The following is a 13202-nucleotide window of genomic DNA, read 5'->3' as shown; positions in this document are numbered from 1 at the left end:
GCTCTGCTGTTCTTCTGTATCTGGGGTGGGGGGTGTCTTTTCTGGGACCCACATTAAACATCATATTCCTCATAAAGGCTCTCCTACACTCCCAGGCTATATTAATCATTACTTTTGATGGTTCCTACTGCACTCTTTCAGACTATCACAAGACAAATGTCTATTGTATGAGTTAATTGCTTTCGTGTTTGACCTCCTAGCTCTAGCACTGTGGTTGCAATAGGCACTCAATAAATGCTGGTTAAACAATTATAGCAATGTAATGGAGGGAATCAGAATACTTGTTCTGGAGAGAAAAAACATCTATCTGGAAATAAGATGATGAATAGAAACACTAATATTTTGAACAAATTAAAGTCATTTTCAGATGAGGAAAGATCCAATTTCATGTTCAAATGCTGTTCTTACTTATAAGGCTTCCCCTCCCCCCAGTTTATAGAGATATTATTCATTTCCTGTGAGGTTTTAATATATATATTTTTTAAAGTTTCACCTTTTCTCACATTGAAAAATTCTCATATATTATTGAGAGTTCCGAGCATTTATTCGTAACTCAGGTTTGGGATTTGCACACCACTGGAGAAACTGCTTCCTAAAGATAGACACTTGAAGAATTTTAGAAAAAACAAAACTGAAAACCAGTAACATGGGTGCAAAGGCACAAAGCATTCCATGACCTTGCAGAAAATTAGTTTAAACTCTTGTATACTTGTATAAGGAATAGTTTTTGTTGCTTTGCTTGCAAAACTTTGAGGAATTCATGAATTTGAAAAGGGGACACTATAAAAAATGAGAATTTTTCACTTTAGAGGAATGAGCTCAAAGGAGATATACTTTAAGATAATAAGAACCATGTTCTTCCAGTTGTAAAAAAATAGGCCTTCCCTAGGAAAACCACATTTCTGTGAAGTGTGAAAAGGACTAAAATAAACAACAGAAAGTTTTTTACATATGGCATAGAACAACTGATCTGACTAAAAATGAAATTATGGTCAAAAAGTATTCAGATACACAATGGGTAGAGAACATCTTTTGCCTGGGAAGTGAAAAGGAAAGAAGAAAACCTATGCCTTCTCATTTGTGCCAACACTAAAAATAACGTTGGGCTAGACGTATGAAAGTTCTAGTGTTATGTTAGATAAAGGAATTGGATAAAATTCTTGGAAATCAAATAGTTACAATAATCTTGGCATAAAAAATTTCTACAAGGACTAACGCTGTGGCTGAATTATCATCCCCTTACCTTTGTGATGAGAATTCGGTATTTTTCTACCAGGTGGTCATTGTTGTGACAACCTGCTAGTAGCTGCCAGACTTCTCCTCGAAGAGCTTCAGGAACACCACTTCTTACTAAGGATGACAACTGCTTTGGCCTCACACTCAAGTTGAGATGCCTAAAGATTAAGCCATAATCCACAAGTTCATAACAGACGTATTCTCTAAAAGAGTATTATTTTCATGAAAGCTAAACTAAATGATATACAAAGACTTAATAAAGGTAACATATTAATAAGGGAAAAAAAGCTTTTGAACTAGATGTGGCCAATATATAACTGTAAAAGACTGGTTGAAGGAAACAATTCTGCAGACTGCTTAAGTATCTTTAAATTATTGCTTTTTTTTTTTTTGATAAAATGCAAAACTGGAAACCATAGCTTCATGGTTGTGGTTTGTTTAAGAAAAACAAAGCAAAACCCCCAAATTCCAATCAGTGGACACGCTGCCAAAGATAAGAGCTTGGCCCTGCATCAAAATTGACAAGAGAACTGTGTATTTTTATATTTTAAGTTTAAATAAACATTTATTCTAAGTTAAGATAAATATAAAGATAAATGCTTTCAGCAGTTTTTATGAAACCTTGCTTCAAGTAACTTTTCTGAATAACTATGGTGGACAAGAAAGTTTTTATTGTACAATTATAATCTCAAAACAAGTTATTAAAGTATCTGAGCTTCATTTATCTCATCTACAAAATGGGGGAAATAAAACATATTGAAATGTTGGCATTAATTTACAAAGTGCTTTTGCATAATCTCATTTGATCCTCACAACATCCGTCTGAGGTATGTGGTAGTATCTTCACTTTTACAGATGGAGAAAGAAGTTCAAGGAAGTTGATTAAAAGACTGAGATAGTCCTCAAATTCTAAGACCAATCAATCTGTCACAGCTGGTTTGTGATTTGAAAGCCACCATTACTTAGTCAATAAAGCAGGATCCTTACATGGAGAAGATCCTGTGACTATTAGATTTGAAAAGAAGTTACTAATACAAAATAACCACTATCAAAATATAAAGGTCTGAGACTTTTATCAAAATTCTCCCAAAATTCTAGCAGAATAATGCATAATACATTTTAAAATAGTTAATTCTGTGATGTTAGGACCCTAATACAGCAGCCATAGACAGCTCAGTATAGTTTTATCCTTGCTTAGGTAAAAAAAAAAAATTATTTTTATATATATATATAGTTATATATATATTATATAACTATATATATATATAGTTGAAGACTTAGAAGCAGAAAGAACAAGAGTAGCTCTATTATTAAATTCAAGGATTGGGTACACTATGGCCTATGGGCCAAATCTGGCCCACCACCTGTTTCTGTAAATTAACTTTTATTGAAATACAGCATTTTTATCTCTTTATGTATTGTCTGTGGCTGCTTTCCCACTACAACAGCAGAACTGAGCTGTTACAACAGACAGTATTGGCTACAAGGCCTGAAATATTTACATGTGACTCTTTACCAAATCAAACCAAACCAAACAAAAAAATCCTAACCCTAGGTTTATTTGCTAACCCTAGCTTGATTTATATTGGTAAACTTATTTTCAGAATAATTTTGTCACTAATGATAGTAACTTTACCTAACTCAGTATACTACTTTATTACTGACATTAGTTCTCTTATCCAGTAAAAGTCGCATTAAAATGAACTTTGAGAGTAAGAGCTCAAAAGTACTATTTATTACAAATACTACCACTAAAATCCAATGTAGAGTTAAATAAACCAGCTTTGGGATCAGACTTGACTGTGTTAAACGAATTCTGGGTCTGCCATTTACTAACCAGAATTGTTGACAATCTCTGATGACAAACCTCATCTATAAAAATGGATACTAGTTTATAAATGTGTTATAGTTGAAATAGAGCACATAACTTAGTGCTGGGTATATGGTAAATTCATTACTTCATAATATGATTACTACTATTACAACATCTTTTTTTTTTTCAATCTAGAATAATCCTGAATGGTGGTTCTACAGACTTGTACTCTGCAAATGAAGAAATAGACTCAGAAGAGTTAAATGACTTGCTCAAAATTGACTGCTTGAAAGTAGGAGGTAGGATCTGAAGTCAGGTCCTCCAGACTCTAAAAACGTCATAATATTGTGATGCTTCCTATCTATAGAACACATATAATAATGATGAAAAAATTATGATGAAATAAATTGGAGAAGGGAAACTACTATTATTTCTGAAGACATGACTGAAACTAGCAAAAACAGTTTTAAACACCCTGAAGACAGTTGAGACAGATGGAAATAGTTCATATATTTGAGGGAGTAAGAGAAGGATGTAATTTAATTAAATGAACAATTAACAATTAAATTAACAAAATGAATAAACAAAGCTTGATAACAGAACAAATTCTAAGCAATTGTCTTTAATGCTACTGAGTTCATCTCATAAACTCTAGAGTGTAAATGCTGTATCTAAATGATTTTAAATATATTATGTAACCATGTCAAGACTCAATTACATTTCTATTTTAGAGCAGAAACCTTTTTATACAGATGAAATTCATGCCAGCAGCAGTCCAAACACTCTAAATTCACTGAACTGAAAATATATTATGATGAGAGAGCATCAGCAGGTTTGTCTCCTGATTGCTAAAGAAGTATCAAAAATAAATGAGAACTATTCCCCTGGGGGACTTTTGCAGAGTTCATTTATTAAAACCACTTGTATGAAGACAAACCACGCTTGGTTTGCATTCCCTTCCTGTACACATTTGACATTTCCCAGTGTGGAGAGTGTTTTACCAAAAGTGTAAAGCATTGTTAGAATGCTAGAAGCAGATGATGCCCATTTGTAGTCCTATCCCTTAAGGGCATGAAGTTTTTTGTCTGTTTTTTGTTTTTTAATGCTGAGACACAGTTTTACTAAGAATAGAGTAAAAGGCTTCAACAGTTGAAACTCCAGAGAAAAATCTGACTCCAAAGTAACAGGCCCATAGGGAGCTTATATGACAACCCTAAAAATCAGAAAGTCAGAAATAGAGAACTGCTCAGATCATTTTCAAGTTCAGCTCTTTTCAGCATATACTGGCATCCTACACAGTGGAAAAAGGAAACTGCATCAGTGCCTCACCAACCAGATACCACAGTGTCTCTGATTTCATTAATAAATACCTGAAAGTAGTGTATTCTTTTTAGACAGTCTACAGGATATTGCTTAACACTGCTGTCAAACTATCTCTTGAGCTAATGAGAAATTCCTGAATTTTACAAGTGTTAAGTAGGAAAAGTTACCAGTAGAGCAATTAATATATATCATGTTTGTAACACTTTGCTCTGACACTTTAGGCACATAACAGAGATGAGGAAAAATCCCACCTGGAGTCTCTATCATGGTTCTGTGTATTATGTGAGCATCTTCTGAACGTCCCTGATTTTGTGTAATGTCTTAACTATTGTGCATTATCTTAAACAGGCAGTGGTTCATAATGGCTTCAATATAAAGGACCTCTTTCTTTCTTTATTCTCTCCATGGATACCATGTTTGAATAAATATTTTCTGTAGCAATGAGAATTTATTAGGTTTCTGATATTTTGCAAGTTGATTTCAGATCTTTACTATTACCCTTATAAATCTCTAAAAACAGAGAGATTCTAGAACATGAACCTCATACTTAGATTACTCATAAAATTGGCTCCAAAACTGAATACTGTAGTTAGGTAAAATTCCATATCCATAAAATAAGAATAGCAGATGAAAAGGAGAACTATTTTATTACAACTTACCATTTAGACAGCAGTTCTCCCCACGTTTCAAGAATTTTTTCTGCACATTCTTTGGATACATCACCAGATCCACTCAAGAGAGGTTCATCATTATCTTTAATAAACAAAACACACAAAAAAGGATAACAGAGGTGGCTATGCTAGCCAGAAGAATGACATGGAAACCTAACAGTCAAACTGGAAAGATTTTATTGGGAGCACAGTGTCATAATTTCTCTTTTAGTATACAGGTATAAATACAAAGAAAATAAGAAACGGTCCTAGGTGGAATGTTGTTGTAATCTTTTTAATTCTCTTTTGCTTTCCATATAGGTCCATATTATGTCAATGGCAGAAAAGAGCCATTTAATTATAAAATGAGAGAACTCAAAATGTGGTATGTTCTCTCACCTACTCCAAAGCAAATAGCTTTATGCATGAAAATATACAGCAGTCTTTTGTATAACAGTTAATAAAATTACAAACCACGTAGGAAACCAAAATAGGAAAGTAGAGAATGTCTGAATAAATTATGATACATGTCTACAATGTAAATGCATGTTGACATTTGTTTACATAATGATCTGGTAAAATACCACATAAAATAAAAATATCAACAGCTAAATCTTCATCATGATCTAATCTATATTAAAAAATAGAAAACAGTCTGGAATGAACTATGGCAAGACATTAACAATTACTGACTCTGAATGATGGAGTTATGATTATTTCTTTCCTCCATGTTTTTTTGAAATTCTAAATTTTCTACAATGGCATAGATTACTTTATAATAGAAAGCACAAAAATATTAAAAAGGACCAAAATGAATCATTTCAAACTTAGTTCAAGTAATTAGGAAATGTCAATTCAAAAAAGAATCTAAAGACTGTAAGACATGAAGACAGTGAAGAAAATGACAATGATAAAGGCGTGTGAGAGAAAATTGAAGTGTAATGAAAGTGGGGGCGTATGTGAACTTAGATCTATTTAATCAATCTTCTTTTGTTGGACATTTGGAAAGTTTTCAACTTTTAGCTACGAACAGTATCAGGATGAACACAGCTCATCACCTTTATTGATTATATGCCCAGAAGTGAACTTCCTGGGTTAAAGATGTATGCCTTTAAGGATTTTGAAGCTTACTGACAAACTGCCTTCCGAACAGTTTACCAATTTACATTTGCACTAGCTGGGTGCAACAGTACTTGTCTCCATGTGTCCTCAAACAATGCTGTTTCTAGATTTTTGGGCTTAACCTGCCTGAAAAAGTTCGGATCTTTAACTGCTGGTGATTACATCATGAATTTGCACCCTTTTAGATAGTACACCTGAAAGCACAAATTTTAAAGGTTCAGAAATCCAGTATACTTATTACTAAACTTCTTTACATTTTAATGTCTTGAATATTACCACCAATTTTGATAGTGAGACAGGGAAGAGGACAGACTGAATATCAGAGTCATCTGCAAATGGAAAAGGAAGGGAGAAAATTTTGAGGACACTAAGATAAACTTCCCCTGTTTCACTATTTTGCCAGAATTGGCCCTACTTTCTAAATGCCTTGAGTAATTCTCTACTCCTTAAAATATCAATATAATACAACTCTTTGGGAGACAAAAGCTACAAAAAAATGTATTAAAATTTACAAGAGATGACAGTTCCTTTAAGGAGATTAGGAAGACCTACCTCACAAAATTCTCTTTTACTGTTTGAATGTGTTTAGAATGCTGTTTCTGAACACCTCCCCTTTATAACTCCTGGTTTCCTGCCCTGTAAGTATGTATGTCCTATGGTAAGGAGCCTCTCTAGAGGATTACAGCCATTTCTTTCCAGGGAGCAAACATCACAACAGGACCAAATTCTCTGGTTTGTATACTGGGTTAGAGAGAACTGAAAGATGCCATATCTGTAGTCTTCTTCATTTCCAGTTCTCCTGTCATTAGCTTTTCACTGTGGAAATGGATCCCAGGAGGGTTACTCATCCTGCGAACATTTACTGAGCACCCATTATGTATCAGGAATTGGGTTATACACCAGGAAGAAAAAGTGGGGCAAAAAAGGACACACACTCTTCCTTTACAGAGAGCTTGTGTTCTAGTGTTCCCTGATTGTCCCATGGACTGCTTACTGCCATTAGTCCTTATCTTTCCCTAGTTAAGAGTTGTCAGTTGAAGCCCTTTGAACACCTTCAATTATACTGAAAAATCTATGCCTGCTATAGATTAGAACTACGTTTCAGTCTGGATATTATCCATTAGATGGGCCCAAATTTCTTTGTAACTAGTAGATATCCTTTAACATCTATAGTATGGAGATTAGGGTTTCATAATAAATAAAGTGTCTTGTTGAGTTTTTGGTGTTTTTTACGTTGCTGAGTTTGAGAGGAAGAGAATTCTATAAACTTTTATCTGCTCTGCCATCCTAAGCAGTGCTGACCTAGAAGGGAAACTGCAAGTCTCCAGACTACCAGCTATACAGTAGACAAATCTCAAACAATGGGAACAATTTCATCTTTTTCAGCCTGAAAACATGACTTACATTGGCTCTACAGGGAGACTCTACATTGTATCTCTGACTTCTCAAAAACAATATATGTGCTTTCTTTGCACCTCAGAATGCTTTCTGTGAACCAAATGCCCAGAGATGATGACAGAATAGAGCTCAGACTCTTAACTCACAGACCTGGATTAAAATCATCCCTGCCAATTTCTAGCTGTTATGACCCTGGGTAAACTCACTTTCCTGAGATTTCCACTTCCTTACGTTCAAAAGAAGGATAATAATAAGTCCTATTTTTCAGGATATTTGTGAGGATTATATGAACAAAGTATTATTTTACTTTATAAATAAAGTATCTATCTACCACATGTTAAGCATCTAGTAATTAGTGGCCACTGATATTACTAATAAATGATCCTAAGTTGATCAGTCACAAGAAAAGGAAAAGTTACAGGGAACAGTAAGAATTGGAAAGTCAGACTTTGCTCTAAACTTGAAAAAAGTACATATAATCCTGGATATGTATTTCTTTTAACTCAATCAAACATTCCTGCCACCCTCATACCTGTGTTAATGTAATTTCTTAGCCAGAAATGCCCAAACCATTTATCCCTGCATTCTCCTTGCGCTTTAAAAGTGCTAGCTAAAAACTATTCCTGATGCCCCACCACATAGCCCACAATGATAAATGAATTCTCCTCTATGAATGTCCAGAACACTGCCTGTGAGCCTCACAGAGCACATGCCTCATATGACCTTCTCTCATAATCAGCTTGTTTCTTACCTTAAAAATAAAGCTCTGGTAGAAAATTATAATTTGGAAAATGTCTCCCAAACTTTCACTTTTCCTGTGCTCTTTCACTCCATTTCTCACTTACATACAGTATCTTTTAACAGAGACTGACAGACTGACAAACTAGTTCAGATATAACCATGAAAAATAAAAGAAAAAAGAACTGGTTGATTCCTAATGTGTATCAGTGTAGAAATCCAGTAATGTATAAATCAGCTGAGGTGGGAATATTTATTTAGGTAGAAACTATGTCAATTTGATCTAAAAAGGTGCTGTTTTAATACACTAAGCTGGCATAGAATGATTCTTTAAAAATAAAAGCACTAATTGTAAATCTCACTTTTTATAACTTGATTACAATTATCTTAAAGAAAGTTCTACATTAATCATTTTTAATTTACCACAGTCCTTTGCATAGACTCCCATAAATATTTACTGAAAGAATTCAAAATACTTTGTCACATTATCAATTCCCTAATAAAGTTATAATGGTCTGCATGGCCCACCACCCTAAAATAGGAATTAAGCTCTCCCTATGAGTTACCTTCCTCTTCATCATCTTCTGGAGGAGAAGGGATCATTGAGCTCTGAGATCCAGACTGTGGCAGGCGGACTGAGGGACTGGCTGTAGTTTTTCTCCTCTCTCTTTCTGATTCACTTTCCAAGCATACAACTTCATATAAAGTGTCACTATTGTTCTTTCTCTCCTTTTGCTTTATCTTGAAGATGAAAAAATATTATATATTAGGTGATAAAATTCTTTATTTTTCAGCTGAGCACTACTTCTGATTTCATACAGAATGAGAATAAAAAGACACTACTTTGAATATCTGAATTAAATGTAACCTTTTCTAAATAGAAGAATAAATGCTTAGATTTAAAACCCTTATGAAAAGAAGATATTTACTGAGCAGGACTCTAGCTTTGCAATTTTATTTCTGGTATTCAGATTGTATCATCAAATATCCAACTACCAATATTTAGTAAGTGTGAACTAAAAAGTTAACCATTCTGTAGCTTCCAAGTTACTTTAGAGTGTCATTCAAGATTTCCTATACAAAACTATACACGAAGAAAATGTTTTAAAGTATTCTAAAACATAAAGCTTAGGACTAGAAAGTTCTCTTAACCACCTCCCTGCCCACAAATCCTTTAGCTTAATTTTAACAGTACAGAGAACTTTTCTTCAATTAAAAGCTACAAGGGGTGGGAGGAGAGGTAAGTGACAGAAAAGAGATTAACAGAATCTATAAAAAATTTGAAACTCAAATTGTTTTGTATTTTAGGTTTACTTTGAAGAAAACACATAATAGTTTAAACTGACCTAAATTAAAAACTAAGAATAGGGAATATAAAACTTTACCAGAATAGTATTTAAATATATTAACATTCCATATTGCAGCCAGTTTCAGGAGGAGAAAAAAAGAGTGAAATATATAGCAGGAGGAAAAGGCAGAACTGTAGGAAAAGATACAGAGACAACTAGGAAGGTGGCAACACCAAAGAGAAAGACATACAGGCATAAAGTAAAAATATAGAAGGCGGGGGGGTGGGGGCAATAAGAGGTTCATTAGGTACAGAAATACCAGGCGGAGCTGATTTTATGATCTTAATGATCATTTGAGTACTTAAGAAAAATTACCCCAATCCTGAAAGGCAAAGATAGTGGCAACATGTCCTTTCAGTATCATCCTAAGGCACTATTTAATACAGTAGTAAGTAAACTTTTCTGTAAAGGGCCAAAAAGCAAATATCTTGGGCTATGTGGGCCCCTGCTGCAGCTACTCTGCCACTGTGGTGCGAAAGCAGTCACAGACAGCAAGTGAATGCGGCTGTGTTCCAGAAAACCTTTATAGAAACAAGCGCCAGGCCAGATCTGACGCACAGATCCAGATTTACCAACTTTTTTTTTAACATGTCCACTCAAGGGCTGTTTAATTTTCTAAATGAATAAATGATTTTAACTTAACTACTTACTATTAATAAAGGACCCTGATTCTGTGAAGCTACATATTAATCTGGAGGATATGCAAATGATTTCTGTCCAATAGAAAAGACAACCCAAAGGTTACCTATAAGATATCCACCAGTTTTGTTTCTAACCAGCACTCTTGTTCTAACATCCTTTTTTTTTTTTTTTGTAAAGAAAGGACTATTTAAACTTGCATTCCTCAAATACTTAGAACGAGCTTCACCATCTTACTGGTTCCCTCACTACTTAATGCATTAAATTAAAACCTCTGACATGTTCATTTCTAAATTTGTAACTATGATTTTAACTTTCAAATATTGTACTTTGATAGGGAACAGGATTTACTTCTTTTGTTTTGTTATAAATTACTCTCTGAAACATTAGTTAACTGCTACCTGCAACAGTTCAAAGATCAACAATAGCTCTTTATCTTCAAAAAAATTTTTCTCAAAAACTATATAAACATAATAAACACTGTAGTTCACCTAGAAACTCTCTGTGAGTAACAGTGATCAGAGTAGTATTACTTTTTGAGTCAGATAAATATAAAGTCAAGAAGTAGACCACACCTGTAAGCCAAGAACCCCAGCTATTAAAAATGTTCATTGTTGAAGCTGGGTAAAAGTACATGGGGGTGAATTATACTACTCTTTTTATTTCTGTGTGCACTTGAATTTGCTATAATAAAAAGCTTTTAGAAAGCACTCTTAAAAGACAAAAAGTAGATGGGAATAAATGGAAAGACATCACATTTTCTTGGAAAAAACGACTCTATATTGATATAAAGATGTCAATTCTCCCCAATAAAAATACCAATCATTTTCTTCCAGAGCTACACAGGTTGAATATAAAGCTTATATGAAAAACGAACAATTAAGACTATCTAGCAAAACCCACAAAAGAACAGTTGAGTAAGTAAGCCTTATCAGATATAAAAATATATTTTAAAGTCTACATAATTAAAACACTGATATTAGTGAACACATAACATAAAGACCCATGAAAAAGACTACAGAAACACATAAAAACTAGAAATAGATCTACGAAAATCTGACATATGATAAAGGTAGCATCTTAAACTACTGGGGGAAAAGTTAGGCTTTTCAGTGAATGATGTTGGGACACTTTTTGGGACAAGAGAATGGCCATTTGGAAAGATTAAATCAGATCCGATCTGGAAGAAAATACTAAAGAATCAGTGATCTAAATAAAAGTAGTAGTCAAATGAAACCATATAAATAATAAAAGAAAATGTATAAAGTCCTTTATTACCAGGGACTAGGGAAAGCATTTCTAATTATGATCCCAAATCCAAAAGCTTTAAAGGAAAAATTTGATAAATTCAAGTATATAAAAAGAAATTGTGTGGTAAAAAAGCCCTAACACTCATCATAATTTAGGTCAAAAGACAAGTGACAAACCAAGAGAAATATTTGCAAATTATATCTCAAAGGGTTATTATAATCTCTTCAAATACATAAAAAGCCTCTAAAAATTGAGAAGAAAAGGCCAAAATCAAAGAGCAAAAAATATGGAGACAACCCACAGAAAAGGAAAGGAAAATCACCCTTGTATATATTAAAAAAAAAAAAAAAGGCTTGCTTTCATTCATCAGAGGATAAATTAAAACTACCATCAGATCCTTATGTTTGATAACACACTCTGACAAGCCTGTGAAGAAATTCTTTAGATTTAAGTGTTTTTCCCCCTTTCCTCTGTCTCACTGAGGACACCATCCCTCTTAATAAAAATAGCTAAAATGTATGAAGAACATACTATATACCAGGAACTACTCCAAATGTGCTATACAGTTTCTCACATAATGTCACAATAACACTATGAGAAAGATTCTACTGCTGTCATTTTATAGCTGAGTAAATCAAGGCTCAGGGAGTTGAAGGAATTTGCTCCAAGTCATAAAGCCAGTCAACGGTAAGATCTCTGTACTCTGAGTCAAAAGCCAAGTTCTAGATAACCCTATGCTAATCCTTTGTTCTTGCCACAGGGAAGAGATGGAAGAACAGTCCTAAGACCCAAGTTTACTTTTTAACCTCTTAATGTAACATTGAAAAGAAATCTCTAATCCTGTCTGCTTGCTACCATTTTCTAACTATAACCAAAAGGGCTAACTTGGAAACACTGGAACTAAAATGTTTACTGCTATAGAAAAGTATATTCAAGTAAATCCACATACAACATTATAATCTTATATAATGGAATTTCAAAGTTACATGCAAAGAAAATCAATTTAAAATATTTATTTAGAACTATTATGTGCTAGTTACTTGGGATAAATCAGTGAACGAGTCAGATTAGGAATATTGCCTTAGCAGAGGTTTCTAATATGGAAAATAAGTAATAAGTAAAATAAAAAGAAGTATATTTTGTGGTATACTGGAAGCTAATACCCTTGTAGAAAAAAAAAAAAGAAAGAAAAATGTATGATTGTGGAGGGAAATAGCATCAGTGGATAACTGAGCAAACTGCACTGTTAAATGGAGTAGTTATGAGTTGCTAAGAAGTAAATCTGAGCAAAGACCTGAAGATGATGAGGACTGGAAGGAGGTGAATAATAGCACGTGGGATCCAGGTAAAGAGCATTCTAGGCAGCGTAACAGCAAAGGCCCTAAGATCACGTTTAGAGCAGAGGAAGCTAGCAAGAAGTAACAGCACGAGAGAAATTAGTCTATGATGTAATAGGCATCAGATCATATAGTGTCTTACAAAGCCACTATAAAGACTTAGGATATTATGGAGTAAAATAGGGTTAAAGGATTTTGAGCAGAAAAATGATGTGATCTGACATTAGGCTGCTGTAATGAGGATATATCAAAAAGTGACAAAACAGAAATAGGGAGATGAGTGAAAAGGCTTGTGCAATAATCCAGCTAAAAACAATGATTCAGTTGAGGTTAACATAACCTAGGT

The 13202-nt window shown here is 33.8% G+C and overlaps 1 protein-coding gene across 8 annotated transcripts in view; it reads right to left on the bottom strand.

The window, feature by feature from the left end:
• The window catches only part of RABGAP1 (RAB GTPase activating protein 1), a 134593-nt gene that overhangs the window by 72023 nt on the left and 49368 nt on the right, over positions 1-13202 (bottom strand). For all 8 annotated transcript variants that reach the window (XM_006205533.4, XM_072960088.1, XM_031677513.2 and 5 more), the window contains 3 exons: positions 8847-9021; positions 5032-5125; positions 1244-1394 (listed from right to left, as the gene is read on the bottom strand). In XM_006205533.4, the coding sequence (XP_006205595.1) occupies positions 1244-1394; positions 5032-5125; positions 8847-9021 (420 nt within the window). The remainder of the gene's footprint in view (positions 1-1243; positions 1395-5031; positions 5126-8846; positions 9022-13202) is intronic.

Source organism: Vicugna pacos, chromosome 4 (genome assembly GCF_048564905.1).
Source record: "Vicugna pacos chromosome 4, VicPac4, whole genome shotgun sequence".
Classification (NCBI taxonomy): domain Eukaryota; kingdom Metazoa; phylum Chordata; class Mammalia; order Artiodactyla; family Camelidae; genus Vicugna; species Vicugna pacos.
The sequence above is the reverse complement of the archived record's forward strand: the minus strand, read 5'-3'. Positions and strand labels throughout refer to the sequence as shown.